This window comes from Anomaloglossus baeobatrachus, chromosome 4 (genome assembly GCF_048569485.1).
Source record: "Anomaloglossus baeobatrachus isolate aAnoBae1 chromosome 4, aAnoBae1.hap1, whole genome shotgun sequence".
Lineage (NCBI taxonomy): Eukaryota > Metazoa > Chordata > Amphibia > Anura > Aromobatidae > Anomaloglossus > Anomaloglossus baeobatrachus.
The window spans coordinates 54,566,122-54,587,255 of NC_134356.1; the positions used below are offsets into that span (position 1 = coordinate 54,566,122).

At 45.4% G+C, this 21,134-nt stretch overlaps 1 protein-coding gene across 1 annotated transcript in view; it reads left to right on the top strand.

Annotated features, from left to right (window-relative positions):
• Positions 1 to 21,134, top strand: part of TNIP1 (TNFAIP3 interacting protein 1) — a 130,901-nt gene that overhangs the window by 33,575 nt on the left and 76,192 nt on the right. Inside the window, exons 2-4 of the mRNA XM_075344341.1 lie at positions 1,512 to 1,650; positions 10,703 to 10,840; positions 19,506 to 19,606. Coding sequence (XP_075200456.1) covers positions 1,551 to 1,650; positions 10,703 to 10,840; positions 19,506 to 19,606 — 339 coding nt within the window. The 5' untranslated portion in view covers positions 1,512 to 1,550. The remainder of the gene's footprint in view (positions 1 to 1,511; positions 1,651 to 10,702; positions 10,841 to 19,505; positions 19,607 to 21,134) is intronic.

Consider the following 21,134-nt stretch of genomic DNA (forward strand, 5'->3'; position numbering starts at 1 on the left):
ATTGACCTGGCCGCCGAGCGTAGTGATAGGCTGCAGCATTGTCTATGTGATGTAGCCAATAAGACTGGAGTAAGCTATGGACCTGCGGAGGGTGAGGAAAAGATCGTTTAGTTAGTTTTTACATTACCGGGCCAATAATCTTGGAAGCAAGGCAGCCCATTTAAGTGTCACTTTATATACAGAGTGACATCTACCATCTTCTACTCTAACGTTGGTGTCCCCCCATGTGGATTTTAAAGGGTACCCATCATCACATTTTTACATATGGGAGTAATGGTATTGATGCATAGGTACTTGTCCCCCAATAAAATGGATACCTTTTTTGTAGAGATCCGATATGACAGTCTTGAGATATCCGGTAGAGAAGCCATATGCAAATCAGGCTGAGGTACACTGGGGGCGTGTCATAAGAAGCAGTCTGATACGCCCCCAGTGCACTTTGAGACTGATTTGCATATTTTCCTTTATTAGATATCAGAATATAGGAAAAATTTTGTTTTGGATGACAAGCGCCTATACAGCCAAAAACAGAAAAATGCGCTGACGGGTTCCCTTTTAGGACTTTTACTTCTCACTATACTTTAAGTGAACCAGTATACTTTTTTTTTTATACTTTTGTATACTTTTTTTTTTATAATATATATATATATATATATATATATATATATATATATATATATATATATATATATATATATATATATATATATATATATATATATATATATATATATATATATATATAATTATGGTGGTCCAAAAGTAGATTGACAGTATGTGTAATAGGGTTATGAAGGGGGAGGTTTATCAAACATGGTATAAAGTGAAACTGTCTCAGTTGCCCTTAGCAACCAATCAGATTCCACTTTCCATTCTTCGCACACCATTTGGAAAATGAAAGGTGAAATCTGATTGGTTGCTAAGGGCAACTGAGTCAGTTTCACTTTAGACCATGTTTGAAAAACCTGCCCCTTCATAACCCTACTACACATACTGTCCACCTACTTTTGGACTACCATGTGTGTATGTATGTATGTATGTATGTATGCATGTATGTATGTATATAATTAGATATATAATAAAAGAACCTGTCCCTTTTAAAGACCCTATAGTTCAGCCACTGATCTGCAGAGCAGGGGGCAAAAATATATATAAAAAAATACTCGTCTAAATTAAAAAAAAAAAGGATGTCTCGAACTCTAGGCGGACCAGGCATGTCTCTGATATAGGCAGCTCGCAGCCACCACTAGGGGGAGCATGTTACAATGCAAAGCTGTATGAATGAGTGTGCAGTGAGCTCCACCTAGTGGTGGCTTCGGATAACGTGCGCTGATAACGAAACTGAGAAAAGGGAGGAAAATAATTTAAATTAATGATAGTGACAAAAAAGCAATAAACTATTATTGATCATCAGAACAAATGTAAAATGTAACAGTTGTTTGTTGTCTTTTTGTATTTGTATTTTTTACCACTGTGAAGTAACTCCTGCATATTCTCTCCTTTCGTCCTAGAGATGTAAGTTTTCCATCTGGCGGATGTGACGCTGATTAATGGAAGGCAGAAGTCCATATAGAATATATGATCCAGGTGGCAGTGCCCCCAAAGTGGTTAATGATCAGTTGGAACACATGGCAGGAATCCCAAGTCTTGGTAAATGTCACATGTATAACCATATATCGGTGTACACAATTTCATATCTAAATGGATTTTCATCCACAGGTTAGGTGATTTATTTTCTGAGTGCTGGGACCCCCAATAAGAATATTAATAGGCATCTCAAGTGTTTGCGTTTTATCGGAAAGGTGGTCATGCGTGTTCACTATGGGACTGTAGATCTGGGGCTATTATTGCCTATCTCCATTAGGGCATCTGTTTGACCACTGCTTTATTTAAACACTTCCTCAATGCAGAGACCCCCTTTCTTTTCCTGATATAGACCTATGACCGCTAAATGATGTTGGATATAGGTGTATGTGAGTCCTTGATACTCACAATGAGACCCCTTTCTATCCCACCTTTGGCTTGACGAGAATAAAGATTTGGCATCTAGTGCCGATAATCGTGACTCTAAATGCATCCAACCCCTCAACCCTGGGAGCCTCTCCCACTTTATACAGTGGGTGAAATAAGTATTTCAACACATCACCAATTTTCTAAGTAAATATATTTGTAAAAATGCTGTTGACGTGAATTTCTAACCAGATGTCAGTAACAGCCTATGCTATGCACAGGCAAAGAAATAAAATCATAGATGTCCATAAATTAATTAATGTGTAATAATGAGAAATGACACAAAATCTATCAGTAATTAAAAAACAATCCTGCCACAAAAATATCAGCTTTTTCAAAAGATGGCTTTATAAAAGTGCCACACAAGAAACATCTCATAATGGGTAAAACCAGTGAGCTGTCTCAAGAAATCTACAATCTTATTGTTGCAAAACATACTGATGGCATTAGTTACAGAAGAATTTCTAAACTACTGAAGGTTCCTGTTGGGGCCATAATCTAGAAGTAGAAAGAAAATCATTTCACTATATGCCGGCCACAAACAGGTGGTCCCCGCAAGATTTCAGACAGAGGAGGGAAGAGCATTATCAGAAGGATTGTCCAAGAGCCAAAGAGCACCTATAGGGGGTTACAGAAATATCTGTATTCAGCAGGTACAATTGTTTCAAAGAAAACAATAAGTAATGCACTTTCCCTCCATGGCCTGTATGCACGCTCCTGTATGCACGCTCACCACACCAGACTCCATTGCTGACCAAAAAGCATGTTCAAGCTCTTGTAAAGGTTGCTCAACAACATATAGACAAACCTATGAAATATCGGGGGAATATAGTCTGGTCAGATGTGACCAAAATTGAACTCTTTTGACGCCATAATACACACCATGTTTGGAGGCCAAAAGGCAAATCCCCACCAAAACGATAGTGAAGTTTGGAGGGGGGAACATCATGGTGTGGGGCCGTTTTTCAGCATACGGCACTGGGAAACTTCATATGAAGGAAGGATAAATGGACAAATGTACAGAGACGTTCTTGATAAAAATCTGCTGCAATCTACCAGGATGATAAAGATAAAACGAGGCTGAACATTTCAGCAAGAGTAAAGGATGCTTTACACACTGCGACATCGCTAACGATGAAACAACAAAGAGCCAGCACCAATGTGCACTAAGGCATCAAATATTCCAAACTGCATTATAAAAATTTTAAATTAAAAAAAAAAAAAAAAAAAAATTTTTATAATGCAGTTTGGAATATTTGATGCCTTAGTGCACATTGGTGCTGGCTCTTTGTTGTTTCTTTGTTGAATTGGTCGGTGGTTGACCTCCACCTTGCTATGCACCCCAATTTGGGATGTATTCCATCTGTATAGATTTTGGCGTTTGGTGACTGTTCACATTGGGTCATCAGGCTTTGTCCACAGGCTATATATATACTTCATGCAGCATTTGCTTGGACCTGTCCCGCCCACAGCCATGACTCAGTCATGGGTACGGGACTGCAATAGACCAGGTGAGTGCTGCTGAGAGCAGTTCTGCTATTTATATGTGAGGCCGCATGGCACATTTTATAAAAATATTTTAGTGTAGGACTGCTTCAAATGAGATTTGCCGTGACGTGGCGAAGCAGCTCAAGAAATTGCAATTTTTTGCCAAAAATCTCCAAAAAAAAAATTTTTATAATGCAGTTTGGAATATTTGATGCCTTAGTGCACATTGGTGCTGGCTCTTTGTTGTTTCTTTGTTGAATTGGTCGGTGGTTGACCTCCACCTTGCTATGCACCCCAATTTGGGATGTATTCCATCTGTATAGATTTTGGCGTTTGGTGACTGTTCACATTGGGTCATCAGGCTTTGTCCACAGGCTATATATATACTTCATGCAGCATTTGCTTGGACCTGTCCCGCCCACAGCCATGACTCAGTCATGGGTACGGGACTGCAATAGACCAGGTGAGTGCTGCTGAGAGCAGTTCTGCTATTTATATGTGAGGCCGCATGGCACATTTTATAAAAATATTTTAGTGTAGGACTGCTTCAAATGAGATTTGCCGTGACGTGGCGAAGCAGCTCAAGAAATTGCAATTTTTTGCCAAAAATCTCCAAAAAAAAAAATTTTTATAATGCAGTTTGGAATATTTGATGCCTTAGTGCACATTGGTGCTGGCTCTTTGTTGTTTCTTTGTTGAATTGGTCGGTGGTTGACCTCCACCTTGCTATGCACCCCAATTTGGGATGTATTCCATCTGTATAGATTTTGGCGTTTGGTGACTGTTCACATTGGGTCATCAGGCTTTGTCCACAGGCTATATATATACTTCATGCAGCATTTGCTTGGACCTGTCCCGCCCACAGCCATGACTCAGTCATGGGTACGGGACTGCAATAGACCAGGTGAGTGCTGCTGAGAGCAGTTCTGCTATTTATATGTGAGGCCGCATGGCACATTTTATAAAAATATTTTAGTGTAGGACTGCTTCAAATGAGATTTGCCGTGACGTGGCGAAGCAGCTCAAGAAATTGCAATTTTTTGCCAAAAATCTCCAAAAAAAAAAAATTTTTATAATGCAGTTTGGAATATTTGATGCCTTAGTGCACATTGGTGCTGGCTCTTTGTTGTTTCTTTGTTGAATTGGTCGGTGGTTGACCTCCACCTTGCTATGCACCCCAATTTGGGATGTATTCCATCTGTATAGATTTTGGCGTTTGGTGACTGTTCACATTGGGTCATCAGGCTTTGTCCACAGGCTATATATATACTTCATGCAGCATTTGCTTGGACCTGTCCCGCCCACAGCCATGACTCAGTCATGGGTACGGGACTGCAATAGACCAGGTGAGTGCTGCTGAGAGCAGTTCTGCTATTTATATGTGAGGCCGCATGGCACATTTTATAAAAATATTTTAGTGTAGGACTGCTTCAAATGAGATTTGCCGTGACGTGGCGAAGCAGCTCAAGAAATTGCAATTTTTTGCCAAAAATCTCCAAAAAAAAAAAAATTTTTATAATGCAGTTTGGAATATTTGATGCCTTAGTGCACATTGGTGCTGGCTCTTTGTTGTTTCTTTGTTGAATTGGTCGGTGGTTGACCTCCACCTTGCTATGCACCCCAATTTGGGATGTATTCCATCTGTATAGATTTTGGCGTTTGGTGACTGTTCACATTGGGTCATCAGGCTTTGTCCACAGGCTATATATATACTTCATGCAGCATTTGCTTGGACCTGTCCCGCCCACAGCCATGACTCAGTCATGGGTACGGGACTGCAATAGACCAGGTGAGTGCTGCTGAGAGCAGTTCTGCTATTTATATGTGAGGCCGCATGGCACATTTTATAAAAATATTTTAGTGTAGGACTGCTTCAAATGAGATTTGCCGTGACGTGGCGAAGCAGCTCAAGAAATTGCAATTTTTTGCCAAAAATCTCCAAAAAAAAATTTTTATAATGCAGTTTGGAATATTTGATGCCTTAGTGCACATTGGTGCTGGCTCTTTGTTGTTTCTTTGTTGAATTGGTCGGTGGTTGACCTCCACCTTGCTATGCACCCCAATTTGGGATGTATTCCATCTGTATAGATTTTGGCGTTTGGTGACTGTTCACATTGGGTCATCAGGCTTTGTCCACAGGCTATATATATACTTCATGCAGCATTTGCTTGGACCTGTCCCGCCCACAGCCATGACTCAGTCATGGGTACGGGACTGCAATAGACCAGGTGAGTGCTGCTGAGAGCAGTTCTACTATTTATATGTGAGGCCGCATGGCACATTTTATAAAAATATTTTAGTGTAGGACTGCTTCAAATGAGATTTGCCGTGACGTGGCGAAGCAGCTCAAGAAATTGCAATTTTTTGCCAAAAATCTCCAAAAAAAAAATTTTTATAATGCAGTTTGGAATATTTGATGCCTTAGTGCACATTGGTGCTGGCTCTTTGTTGTTTCTTTGTTGAATTGGTCGGTGGTTGACCTCCACCTTGCTATGCACCCCAATTTGGGATGTATTCCATCTGTATAGATTTTGGCGTTTGGTGACTGTTCACATTGGGTCATCAGGCTTTGTCCACAGACTATATATATACTTCATGCAGCATTTGCTTGGACCTGTCCCGCCCACAGCCATGACTCAGTCATGGGTACGGGACTGCAATAGACCAGGTGAGTGCTGCTGAGAGCAGTTCTGCTATTTATATGTGAGGCCGCATGGCACATTTTATAAAAATATTTTAGTGTAGGACTGCTTCAAATGAGATTTGCCGTGACGTGGCGAAGCAGCTCAAGAAATTGCAATTTTTTGCCAAAAATCTCCAAAAAAAAAAAAAAAATTTTTATAATGCAGTTTGGAATATTTGATGCCTTAGTGCACATTGGTGCTGGCTCTTTGTTGTTTCTTTGTTGAATTGGTCGGTGGTTGACCTCCACCTTGCTATGCACCCCAATTTGGGATGTATTCCATCTGTATAGATTTTGGCGTTTGGTGACTGTTCACATTGGGTCATCAGGCTTTGTCCACAGGCTATATATATACTTCATGCAGCATTTGCTTGGACCTGTCCCGCCCACAGCCATGACTCAGTCATGGGTACGGGACTGCAATAGACCAGGTGAGTGCTGCTGAGAGCAGTTCTGCTATTTATATGTGAGGCCGCATGGCACATTTTATAAAAATATTTTAGTGTAGGACTGCTTCAAATGAGATTTGCCGTGACGTGGCGAAGCAGCTCAAGAAATTGCAATTTTTTGCCAAAAATCTCCAAAAAAAAATTTTTATAATGCAGTTTGGAATATTTGATGCCTTAGTGCACATTGGTGCTGGCTCTTTGTTGTTTCTTTGTTGAATTGGTCGGTGGTTGACCTCCACCTTGCTATGCACCCCAATTTGGGATGTATTCCATCTGTATAGATTTTGGCGTTTGGTGACTGTTCACATTGGGTCATCAGGCTTTGTCCACAGGCTATATATATACTTCATGCAGCATTTGCTTGGACCTGTCCCGCCCACAGCCATGACTCAGTCATGGGTACGGGACTGCAATAGACCAGGTGAGTGCTGCTGAGAGCAGTTCTGCTATTTATATGTGAGGCCGCATGGCACATTTTATAAAAATATTTTAGTGTAGGACTGCTTCAAATGAGATTTGCCGTGACGTGGCGAAGCAGCTCAAGAAATTGCAATTTTTTGCCAAAAATCTCCAAAAAAAAAATTTTTATAATGCAGTTTGGAATATTTGATGCCTTAGTGCACATTGGTGCTGGCTCTTTGTTGTTTCTTTGTTGAATTGGTCGGTGGTTGACCTCCACCTTGCTATGCACCCCAATTTGGGATGTATTCCATCTGTATAGATTTTGGCGTTTGGTGACTGTTCACATTGGGTCATCAGGCTTTGTCCACAGGCTATATATATACTTCATGCAGCATTTGCTTGGACCTGTCCCGCCCACAGCCATGACTCAGTCATGGGTACGGGACTGCAATAGACCAGGTGAGTGCTGCTGAGAGCAGTTCTGCTATTTATATGTGAGGCCGCATGGCACATTTTATAAAAATATTTTAGTGTAGGACTGCTTCAAATGAGATTTGCCGTGACGTGGCGAAGCAGCTCAAGAAATTGCAATTTTTTGCCAAAAATCTCCCAAAAAAAATTTTTTATAATGCAGTTTGGAATATTTGATGCCTTAGTGCACATTGGTGCTGGCTCTTTGTTGTTTCTTTGTTGAATTGGTCGGTGGTTGACCTCCACCTTGCTATGCACCCCAATTTGGGATGTATTCCATCTGTATAGATTTTGGCGTTTGGTGACTGTTCACATTGGGTCATCAGGCTTTGTCCACAGGCTATATATATACTTCATGCAGCATTTGCTTGGACCTGTCCCGCCCACAGCCATGACTCAGTCATGGGTACGGGACTGCAATAGACCAGGTGAGTGCTGCTGAGAGCAGTTCTGCTATTTATATGTGAGGCCGCATGGCACATTTTATAAAAATATTTTAGTGTAGGACTGCTTCAAATGAGATTTGCCGTGACGTGGCGAAGCAGCTCAAGAAATTGCAATTTTTTGCCAAAAATCTCCAAAAAAAAATTTTTATAATGCAGTTTGGAATATTTGATGCCTTAGTGCACATTGGTGCTGGCTCTTTGTTGTTTCTTTGTTGAATTGGTCGGTGGTTGACCTCCACCTTGCTATGCACCCCAATTTGGGATGTATTCCATCTGTATAGATTTTGGCGTTTGGTGACTGTTCACATTGGGTCATCAGGCTTTGTCCACAGGCTATATATATACTTCATGCAGCATTTGCTTGGACCTGTCCCGCCCACAGCCATGACTCAGTCATGGGTACGGGACTGCAATAGACCAGGTGAGTGCTGCTGAGAGCAGTTCTGCTATTTATATGTGAGGCCGCATGGCACATTTTATAAAAATATTTTAGTGTAGGACTGCTTCAAATGAGATTTGCCGTGACGTGGCGAAGCAGCTCAAGAAATTGCAATTTTTTGCCAAAAATCTCCAAAAAAAAAAAAAAAAAAAAAAAAAAAAAAAAAAAAAAAAATTTTTATAATGCAGTTTGGAATATTTGATGCCTTAGTGCACATTGGTGCTGGCTCTTTGTTGTTGCTAACGATATATCGTTGGGGTCACGGTGTTTGTGACGCACATCCGGTGTTGTTAGCGACATCACAGCGCGTGACAGCTAGGAGCGACGATCAACGATCGCAAAAATCGTTGATTGTTGACACGTCGCTCCTTCTCATAATATCGTTGGTGCTGCATGCCGCTGGTTGTTCATCGTTCCTGCGGCATCACACATCGCTATGTGTGACACCGCAGGAACGACGAACATCTCCTTACCTGCGTCCACCGGCAATGCGGAAGGAAGGAGGTGGGCAGGATATTCCGCCCGTTTATCTCCGCCCCTCCGCTTCTATTGGACAGCTGCCGTGTGACGTCGCTGTGACGCCGCACGAACCGCCCCCTTAGAAAAGAGGCGGTTCGCCGGCCACAGCAACGTCGCAGGGAAGGTAAGTACATGTGACGGGTGTAAGTGATGTTATGCGCCACGGGCAGCGATTTGCCCGTGACGTGCAACCGACGGGGGCGGGTACACCCGCTAGCGACATCGCAGTGTGTCAAGTGCCCTAATGAAAATAAAGATGCTAGAATGGCCGAGCCGATTACCTGAGTAGAATTCAGTAGAAAATTTATGGAAGGAACTAAAGCTCAGAGTTTATAGAAGGAGCTCACAGAACCTTCAGGATTTGTAGAGTATGTGGAAGAATGGGCCAAAATGACAGATGAGCAATGCATGTGACTAGTTTCTCCATATAGAAGACGATTGAAGCTTCTTCACCAACCAAAGCTTTTGTACGAAGTATTAAATAAATTTCAGTAAGCGTTTTCAATACTTTTACCCTGTGTCATTTCTCAATATTACATATAACCTAATTTATCGACATCTGCGGTTTGATTTATTTTCCTGTGTGGATTGGATGGGTTGTTACCGACATCTGGTGACAATCATGTCAATATCATGTTAAGTAATATATTTACTTGGAAAATTAGTGACGTATTCAATACTTTTTCCAGCTGCTTGTTAACCTGCAAATTTTGTCTATTGTAAAGTTGATGGCCTTAAGCGGGCTTTACACGCTACGATATCGCTAGCAATTGCTAGCAATATCGTACGCAAAAGTACCCGCCCCCGTCGTGCATGCGATTTCGTGTGATCGCTGCCGCAGCGAACATTATCGCTACGGCAGCGTCACACGCACTTGCCTGGTCGGCGTCGTCGCTGTGACTGCCGAACAATCCCTCCCTCAAGGGGGAGGGACGTTTGGCATCACAGCGATGTCACCGCGACGTCACTAAGCGGCCGGCCAATCAAAGCTGAGGGGCGGAGATAAGCAGGACGTAACATCCCGCCCACCTCCTTCCTTCCGCATTGCGGCAGGTAAGGAGACGTTCCTCGCTCCTGCGGTGTCACACATAGCGATGTGTGCTGCCGCAGGAATGACGAACCACATCGATAATCAACCATTACTGATTTTTGGTTTTGGGACGACCTCTCCATGGTGAACGATTTTCACCATTTTTGAGGTCGCTTAAGGTCGCTGGTAAGTGTCACACGCTGCGATATCGTTAATGATGCCGAATGTGCGTCACTAACAGCGTGACCCCAACGATAAAATATTAACGATATCGTAGCGTGTAAAGTTCTCCATTAGACCGGGCTTCATAAGTGTCCAAATATGACAGTTGCTGCCGTTTCAACATGATTGCCACTTTGCGATCCCACCATAGGGGATAAAGGGGTGCGATTGGCGATGGAATGATATCCCTTCCTTTTCCAACTGCTTCAATGACTGACAGCGGCAGTGTATGGGTGTATGGAGCGGGCTCTGCTCCTGATCCTGCTCCGTATATGTATACCAGGGGTGCCCCTATGATTTCCAGCTTGTGACCCCCTCGGTCAACAGCTATCAAGCACATTTATGAGTGACTTTGGGAAAAGGAAACCCCTGTTATGTCCTAGAACTGATCGCCCCGATCTGTTACCAGTGTGCGGTTGGTTTCTTTTCTCCTCCAGCACTTTCTCTTTCCTTTCTTCTCCATGTGTACACATCCCACACCTCCCCTCCCCTCTATTTCAGCTCCCTCTCCTCTATTCTGACACTCTCGTCCTCTTCTCTCAGGAGAACTGCTGCAAGAGTCCCAGAACGTGGCCCAAAACCTGCGCCAGAAAGCAGAAGCCCTCATACAAGACACCCGGGATCTACAGACATCTTCTCCAGCAAATCCTCATGATCTGTTCACTGGAAACATGACCGAAGGTGAGAATTTCTCTGATTTTCCAGGGGTGAGCCCTGATGTAACTGACTGACTGTGCAGATCTTCAGTAAAATCCCTTTTTATCAACCCTTCATGTTCAGGATTGAGGGGTCCTAGAGGTCGAAATGCCTCCTGCATACAGTGATGGCACATGCTAGTCATTACTTTATAACATGGGGAAAACTCATTTTAATTCCAATAATCCAAAATTCTAGTAATGGAGCACATGTTTCCTGTTACGGCATTCTGGGGACTGGGAAAGCTGGGTGTCAACCTCTAGTAAAGGGCATTCAGGAGACTAGGAAAGCTGGGTGTTAACCTCTAGTAAAGGGCATTCAGGGGATTGGGAAAGCTGGGTGTCAACCTCTAGTAGAGGGCATTCAGGGAACTGGGAATGCTGAGTGTCAACCTCTAGTAGAGGACACTAAAAACTAGTGGATGCAATTTTTTATAATTTGACAACACAGGGTCTTGAGTACTTATTCATAAAGTTATTTGCTTTTTTTTTTTTTTTTTTTTCATGGATGTTCCTTTATCCCCTTTAACCTGTCTTAATAGTACAGTGCACGTTGGATACAGGTGTAAGCAGCGGGCTCAGGAGCTGAGCCTGCTCTGTGCTGGATAGGTGTTGGCTGTGTTATTCCCTTCAACCCCCTGACAGCGGCATTTAAAGGATCCTTTTCTAATATGTAGTGGGTGTAATAATATTAGCAAATACCTTCAATTAGAAATGTAGTATAGTTCTCCTGATTAGCTGTGTCACTTACCTTATGTGCAGGGCATTGCAGGACCTTAGTTATCCATGGTTATGACCATATGTATAGTCACCGTTATTTAGTTAGTTGCTTGTGGTCATAAACATGGATACCTAAGGTCCAGCACATGGGGTAAGAGACATAACTAATCAGGAGAACTATACTACATTTCTAATTGGAGGGAATATTATTATTATTATTATTACACCTACTACATATTGGAATAGGATCTTGGAGATGGACAATACCCCCTATTAAGGCACGTGATCCCCGGGGGCGCAGCGTTTAGGGAAAACATTGGCTCCTGCCCTACAAAGTGATTATGAATGGTGTCGGACCCATTGCAGCCATATTTTTATGCCTATGAAGCCCTTCATAAGAGACCGTATAGCTATATTCTCCAATAAAATCAATGTTTTTTTGTTAGAAAATATAAAAATAAATTGACTTTTCCCTTCTTTAAAAACAAGACTTATTAAATACACTTTTTTTATTTTCATTTTGTCGTGTCTATAAAAGTCTGGTCAAAATTATAAAATTATTTAACCCATACAGTAAATACCAGAAGGCAAAGTGAAGAAACAAAAATCCCAGCATCATGTAGTTTTTTGTGGGTTTTTTTTCATGTTTTTTTTCATGGTCATCCACAAATGTAATAAACGCGCGCGTTTTTTGCCACGGGTGCGGTTTTTTCCGCAAAAAATGCACAAAAAACAGTGTGTGAACCTAGCCTAACTGTGCTAGAAGGCTAAAGGATGTTTAGAAATACCTTGAAAACCCTTGTGCAAGTATGTTAGCACAGCTGAAAACAGTTTTGCTGATTAGAGAAGCTATACAACTGACCTTCCTTTGAGCTAGGTGAGAATTTGGAGCACTACATTTGTTGGTTCCATTAAACTCTCAAAATGGCCAGAAAATGAGAACTTTCATGTGAAATTCGACAGTTTATTCTTGTTCTTAGAAATGAAGGATATTCCATGTGATAGATTGCAAAGAAACTGAAGATTTCCTACAACGGTGTGTACGACTCCCTTCAGAGGAGAGATCAAACAGGCTCTAACCAGAGTAGAAAAAGAAGTGGGAGGCCGCACTGCACAACTGAGCAACAAGACAAGTACATTATAGTCTCTAGTTTGAGAAATTGATGCCTCACAGGTCCTCAACTGGCAGCTTCATGAAATAGTACCTGCAAAATGCCAGTGTCAACGTCTACAGTGAAGAGGCGACTCCGCGATGCTGGCCTTCAGGGCAGAGTGGCAAAGAAAAAGCCATATCTAAGACTGGCTAATAAAAGGAAAAGATTAATATGGGCAAAAGAACACAGGCATTGGACAGAGGAAGATTGGAAAAATGTGTTATGGACAGACAAATCGAAGTTTGAGGTGTTTGGATCACACAGAAGAACATTTGTGAGACGTCGAACAGCTGAAAAGATGCTGAAAGAGTGCCTGATGCCATCTGTCAAGCATGGTGGAGGTAATGTGATGGTCTGGGGTTGCTTTGGTGCTGGTAAAGTGGGAGATTTCTACAAGGTAAAAAGGATTTGGAATAAGGAAGGCTATCACTCCATTTTGGAACATCATGCCATACCCTGTGGACAGCGCTTGATTGGAGCCAATTTCATCCTACAACAGGAGAATGACCCAAAGCACACCTCCAAATTATGCATTAACTATTTATTGAAGAAGCAGGCAGCTGGTATGCTATCTATAATGCAGTGACCAGCCCAGTCACCAGATCTAGACCCTATTTAGCTGTTGTGGGAGCAAAAAGTGGCCATCAAGCCAATCCAACTTGTGGGAGGGGGAAGCACGGGGGTGAAATATCTCCAGATTACCTCCGAAAATTACCAGCTAGAATGCCAAAGGTCTGCAAAGCTGGAATTGCTGCAAAGGAGCATTCTGTGCCGAAAGCAAAGTCTGAAGGAGAAAATTATTATTTCTTCATCGTTCCTTATGGGAGACCCAGACCATGGGGTGTATAGCTTCTGCCTCCGGAGGACACACAAAGTACTACACTAAAAGTGTAGCTCCTCCCTCCGAGCATATACACTCCGAGGATGACAAATCCAACCAGTTCAATGCTTTGTGTTCAGGAGGTCACACACACACATGCATCCTCTGATTTTTGATTTTTGATTTTTAATTTCAAAGAATTGGAAGAAAAGCGGGTCCATCCTGGACTCCCGGCATGTCCCTTCTCACCCCACTGTGTCGGCGGTGCTGTTAAGGTTGATTTTACAAGGCTGGAGCCTTCACATGCCGCGCTCCTTCACCATCCCTCGGGCTCTGGCTGAAGTGGGAGCCATCACGGTTCTCACTGCTTTGCAGGAGACCGGTCTCCATCCGCAGCCCTGTACAGGATCCTGTCGGACGGAGCGCTCACCTCCCAGGGACCTGGCACCTGCATCTCACAAGCTAAGTACTGAGACGTTATTACCACAGATAGTGGTCTTTTCAGGGGTCCCTTGTACTTTATATTTTGGGGAGAGTGTGTTTTATGACTGTGTTAACATTTCCGGCCGGTTCTCCAGTTTTCACTGGAGAACCGCGCCGATGGTGCCTGCACGCTGGCCGCATGTTGAAATCTAGGCCCCGGCTTCAGTTGCGGCCTACTTTCGGTTTCACTCCCCCTGCATGTCAGTCATGCAGAGGGACAGTGTGGCTCCGCCCAGCGGCTGTTCAGCACAGGGAACGGACACTCCTCACTGAGGAAAGATTCCCTCTCCTGTATATCTCATTTGTCCTCCGGATCCAGCTCTCACAGTAGGCCCCGCCCCCTCTCCTCGCTCTGGCGCCATTTTCTCAGCGTTCTCAATGTCTGCATAACACATTATGACAAATGGGGGCCTTGGGCTGGGGGATCTGGAGGGCACAGAGATGTCCCTATGTTAAACGGTCTGGCAGCCACAACCTCCGGTTGTGCAGCTGCTTATATACTCTGTTTATATACTCTGCTGGGGGTCATTCTGTACAGGAGCCCCCACTTCTGCAGCATGTCTCACATCAGAGCAAGGCTGTTCTTAATATGCACTGCATGTAGACTCGTACTGCCTGTACCGAGCACATAACCACATTGTGATGCTTGCTCTAACATAGTGGTCCCTCAGCCTGGAAGCTCATCAGTGGTCCCTCCGGCTGCTCCGGCTCCGGTGGCTGATCCCCCGGTTTGGGTAGAATCCCTCTCTCCAGGGGACAGCTGTCCCGGACACTGATGACCATGCATCAGCCCCCTTCTCAGGGCGCTTCTGCTGCTACGGCTCGCTCAGCAAAGCTCACAGAGGATTCTTCTTCTGGTCTCAGTCCCCGTCCTCCTAAAATGGAGTCGCAGGGTCCCCTTTCCTTCCTCGTCCCGCAGCTCTGATTCACGAGCGACTCGCAGGACGAGGAGGATGCCTTTACTAGGGGCTCGGACGGATCTGTCCGAAGGTGACGCAGATGCTAATGAGTTGATTGCATCCATTATATTTGTACTGGACCTCAATCCGCCTGTATCAGGGGAGCACCCCTCTCTGGCAGGAAAGTATCAGTATACCTTGCCTAAGAGAACAAGGAGTGTGTTCCTTATCCACTCCAGTTTTCAGGCCACTGTGACCAAGCCCAGAGCCTGTCCTGACAGACTCTTCCCAAAGCGTGGTTCTGATGACTGTTTCCCCCTTCCACCAGTGGTGGTCAAGGAGTGGGCTCATTCACCAAGGGTGGACCCTCTGGTGTCTAGACTTTCAGCCCGGACAGTTGTATCAGTTGCTGACGGCACCTCTCTAAGGATCCCACTGTCCGCCAGGTTGTCCTTCTGGCCAAATCTATATATGAGGCGGCGGGGGCCTCGTTCTCCCCATCTTTTGCAGCAGTGCGGGCTCTCAAAGCCATCTCTGCTTCTCTGGAGGAGATGCATTCCCTCACCAGGGATTTTATGCCCGAAATGGTTGCCTTAACTTCCAGGCTTCAGTCTTTTCATCCTATGCCATGTCTGCCATGCTGAAGACTGTCACCGCACTGCGGTGGCCTCGGCTACTTCCCTCGCTATCCGCAGGCTCCTGTGGCTTCGAGAGTGGAAGGCAGATGCTTCTTAAGAAGTTCCTTGCTGGGCTCCCTTTTGCTGGGACCAGTCTATTCGGTGAACATCTGGATGAAATTATTAAGGAAGTTTTTGGCAGGAAGTGTACTTCCATGCCACAAACCCAGGAAACCTGTCCAGGGCAGGAACCAGTCGAGGTTTCGTTCCTTTCGTTCCACTAACTGGTCGTCCTCTAAGCCCTCGGCCTCGTCCACTAACTCAGCCAAGGTTCGTAAACCAACTGGCGCATGAAGCCGCGTCCTCAGAAGTCCGCAGGAGCTGCGGCCCCCAAGGCAGCCTCCTCTTGATTATCTGGCCGCGCCAGTAATGTCCTTGGTCGGTGGCAGGCTCTCCCTCTTGGGCGACGTGTGGTTTCAACACGTCTTCGATCAGTGGGTGTGGGTTACCATCTCCCACGGCTACAGAATGGAATACTATCCAGCCCGCCAAACAGATTTTTTCTGTCAACTCTCCCCTGCTCCAAGGCCGCCGCCTCCTCACAGGCCGTGGCATTCTTGCAGGCCAATGGAGTAATTGTACCAGTTCCCGACTGGGAACGGTTCTGAGATTTCTACTCAAATCTCTTCCTAGTCCCCGAAAAGGACGGTGCTTTCCGACCTGGATCTCAAGCTTCTCAACAAGCATGTCAGGTGCGGCATTTTTTGCATGGAATCTCTGCGATCAGTCAATGACCCAAGGAGATTTCTTAGCAGCCATCGACATCAGAGATGTCTTTCTGCTTGTGCCAATCGCAGTTTCACACCAGCGTTGGCTACGTTTTGTAATCGGAGAGGAACTTTTCCAATTCGTAGCTCTCCCCTTCGGGTTAGCCACGGCCCCTCATGTATTCACAAGGTCATGGCAGCAGTGGTTGCGGTTCTGCACCTCCAGGGGTTGGTAGTGTTTCCTTACCTGGACGACCTTCTAGTCAAGGCTTCATCCAGTGCAGACTGTCAGCGGAGTATCTCGCTCACTCTCAGCGGAGTATCTCGCTCACTCTCAGCGGAGTATCTTGCTCACTCTCAGCGGAGTATCTCGCTCACTCTCAGCGGAGTGTCTCGCTCACTCTCACCACGCTTGCAAGTCCACTCTGACCCCGACCTAGGACCTTACGTACCTAGGGATGCAATTCGAGACTCTGCTGGCACTTGTGAAGCTGCCCTTAGTCAAACAGCAGTCCCTTCATCTGGCGGTTCGCTCTCTGCTGAGGCTCCGCCGTCATTCCATCAGGCACCTCATGCAGGTGCTGGGTCAGATGGTGGCGTCAATGGAAGCGGTTCTCTTTGCCAGTTCCATCTGCGTCCCCTGCAGCTGGACATTCTCCGCTGTTGGGACAAGCGGACCTCTTCCTTGCACAGGCTGGTGGCTCTGTCGCCACAGACCAGGAGCTCTCTTTTGTGGTGGCTTCGGCCCCTCTCTCTGTCCCAGGGACGCTCCTTTCTGGCCCCGTCCTGGGTGATTCTCACCACGGATGCCAGTCTATCCGGTTGGGGAGCAGTGTTTCTCCACCAACGAGCACAGGGCACTTGGACTCCGTCCGAATCAGCCCTCTCAATCAAGGGCTGGAAATCAGGGCTGTACTCCTCAGCAAGTGGTCTTTCTAGCTCTCTTAGTTTTTCACCACCTGTTGGCGGGCAGGCACATTCGTGTCCAGTCAGACAACGCGACAGCAGCTGCCTATCTCAATCACCAAGGCGGGACTCGCAGCCGCCTAGCAATGTCGGAAGTTCAACGTATCCTTCAGTGGACGGAGGACTCCAAGTCCACCATATCCGCAGTCCACATCCCAGGCGTAGAAAACTGGGAGGCAGATTATCTCAGCCGTCAAACCGTGCAGCGGCGAGTGGGCCCTGCATCCGTCAGTGTTCCGGTCAATCTGCCGCAAGTGGGGCACTCCGGAAGTGGATCTAATGGCATCCCGGCACAACAACGAGGTCCCGGTTTACGTGGCTCGCTCCCACGATCCTCAGGCCTTGGCAGCGGACGCGCTGGTTCAAGATTGGTCCCAGTTCCGTCTGGCCTACGTGTTTCCCCCTCTAGCTCTCTGGGCAAGAGTCCTGCGCAAGATCAGAATGGAGGGCCGTCGGCCGTACTCATCGCCCCAGACTGGCCCAGGCGAGCTTGGTTCCCAGCCCTGCTCCGTCTGTCCGTAGAGGTGCCGTGGCATCTCCCGGACCGCCCAGACCCTCACAGGGTCCGTTTTCCGCCAGAATTCTGCGGCTCTCAGATTGACGGCGTGGCTCTTGAGCCCTGGATCCTTACGGCTTCAGGCATTCCTTCCGAGGTCATCTTCTCTATGACTCAGGCTCGGAAGTCTTCCTCGGCCAGGATTTACCACAGGACTTGGAGAATTTTCCTGTCCTGGTGTCGTTCTTCCGGCCATGCTCCTTGGCCGTTTTCCTTGCCGACCATCCTGTCCTTCTACAGTCCGGTCTGCAGCTAGGACTGTCTCTCAATCCCTCAAGGGACAGGTCTCGGCTCTGTCAGCGTTGTTCCAGCGGCGTATCGTCCGGCTGGCCCAGATGCGCACCTTTTATACAGGGCGCATCTCACATCATTCCGCCTTACTGGCGGCCTCTGGATCCCTGAGACCTTAATCTGGTCCTCACGGCCTTACAGAAACCCCCCTTTGAGCCTCTTAGGGAGGTTTCGTTGTTTCGTCTTTCACAGAAAGTGGTCTTTCTGGTGGCCATAATTTCTCTCAGGAGAGTCTCTGATTTGACTGTGCTCTCTTCGGAGTCACCCTTTTTGGTCTTTCACCAAGACAAGGTGGTTCTCCGTCCGACTCCGGGTCTTCTCCCTAAGGTGGTGTCTCCTTTCCACCTTAACCAGGACATTTCATTGTCTTCCCTTTGTTCGGCCCCTGTGCATCGCTTTGAGAAAGCGTTGCATGCTTTAGATTTGGTGCGGACGCTCCGGATCTATGTGTCACGCACCGCTGTTCTTAGGCGGTGCACCTCTCTTTTTGTGCTGACCACAGGTCAGTGCAAGGGTCTCTCGGCTTCTAAACCGACCCTAGCTCGTTGGATTAGGTCGGCCATATCCGATGCCTACCAATGTTCTCAGGTTTCTCCCCCGCCGGGGATTAAGGCGCACTCGACCAGAGCTGTCTGTGCCTCTTGGGCTACGGCTCAGTAGGTCTGTCAGGCTGCCACTTGGTCTAGTCTGCACAACCTTTCGAAGCACTACCAAGTGCATGCTCATGCTTCGGCAGATGCGAGCTTGGGCAGACGCATCCTTCGGACGGCTGTCGCCCATTTGTGAAGTTAGGTTTTGCCTACTTCTCAGTTTCTGTTTATTTCCCACCCATGGACTGCTTTGAGACGTCCCAAGTAAAGTAAAGTAAAGTAAAAATCATTATTTCTAACCTCGTCACTGTCTGGACGATATTCTCTATTCATTATGCAACTCATTTGATAAAGTATAATTTTTCATGGAAAAGACAGAATTGTCGTGGTGACCCCAAACTGTATATATATATATATATATATATATATATATATATATATATATATATATATATATATATATATATATATATATATATATATATATATATATATATATATATATATATATATATATATATATATATATATATATATATATATATATATATATATATACATAATATATATATAATATATATATACATAATATATATTATGGTGTGTTTGTTGAATATATACTGATGCAGCTGGGAGTACTTCTGTATGTTGATGATGGGGTAGATCTTCTGCTCTGACCCATCTTTATATATGGCACACATTTCTGAGAAGATATAGGCGGCCTTGTCACTTCTGTACATTTTATATATTTCTGGTGTACTTACTCATGGTTTTCCTTTACATTTCAGTGCCGGAAAAAGTAGAAGATTTTTTGCATGTTGAACTGTCAGACGTAAAGGACTCCAAATCAGATGTTCAGATCACGGTCATAGCCAAAACCCCAGCAAGTGTAAGTGGTTCTTGTAGTATAAGATTTTACTTTGCCTAGAGGAGTTTTTTGTTTTTTTTTTTACTTCTTACTGCATTTCACATACATAACACTGGAGGACAAAGGTGTATGATCCTTTTGAATAGGAATATTTTATTACTAGAAGTGCATTCAAAAATATACCGATACGGACCTTAGATTGTGAGCCCCAATGGGGACAGTGTTGCTAATGTATGTAAAGCGCTGTGGAATTAATAGCGCTATATAAATGAATAAATATTTATTATTATTATTATTATTTATCTGTAATTGATCGTACAAGAAGTCGCCTCAGTCCTGCACAAAAAGGCTCTGCTATTAGCACAGGCATAAAGAGCGATTTCTTAAGTACATACCACCTATGAGCCTACATGACATAAACGTCTTAGTATGTAAAAGTGCATTTACAGAGGCCACACATAATATGTATACATACCCATATTATCAATGAGAGCCAAATAGCTGAAGCCACAGCACCTGTTCGCTAATGGAGGGATCCCCAATGCACGTTTCGCAGTGTTAGTATATCAGCTTCATCAGGGGAAGGAAAAAGTTGTTGCACCAGCCAAAGATAGTTCTTATTGCCGTAGTGTGGCTATACGCGTCATTGGGGCTGCCTGAAGTGGCGCATGCATCCAACACCACAATCCAGGCAGTCAGGGCTGACAGCGCATGCGCAGAAGTGGAGGTGCGTCACCCTGGCTCCCGAGCATGCGCAGACCCCCACATAGATGGTAGAGAGAGCGACCGTGTGTGCACAGCAGTACCCATAGTTCAAGGAATTGGAGTCTAACAGCTGTACAATATTTACAATGGAAGTCTAGAGGGAAATTGAGCATTTTTCCTGGAAATCTTCTTTTCTTCGGCGCTCCATTGGGAGACCCAGACGATTGGGTGTATAGCTACTGCCTCCGGAGGCCACACAAAGCATTACACTAAAAAGTGTAAGGCCCCTCCCCTTCTGGCTATACACCCCCAGTGGGATCACTGGCTCACCAGTTTTCTGCTTTGTGCGAAGGAGGTCAGACATCCACGCATAGCTCCACTGTTTAGTCAGCAGCAGCTGCTGACTATGTCGGATGGAAGAAAAGTGGGCCCATATGGGGTCCCCAGCATGCTCCCTTCTCACCCCACTTGCGGTTTGTAAGGTTGAGGTACCCATTGCGGGTACGGAGGCTGGAGCCCACATGCTGTTTTCCTTCCCCATCCCCCCTCAGGGCTCTGGGCGAAGTGGGATCTTACCGGTCTCCAGGCACTGAGACCGGGGCTCCATCCACAGACCCAGGGAACCTGCTGGATATGGAGCTGAGTATCGTCAGGGACAGGCCCTGCTACATTAAGGTACTCTGTGTCCCCGGGCAAGCGCGCACACACACACCAGCATTGCTGGGAGTGTTAGTGCGCCGGGGGCAACAGCGCGGAGCGCTCGTGCTATTATTCACTACAGCTTTGCTGAGTGACTTTATGTATTGGGAACTGCCGCGCCGGCCGTTGCTGGGTGTTTTTGACA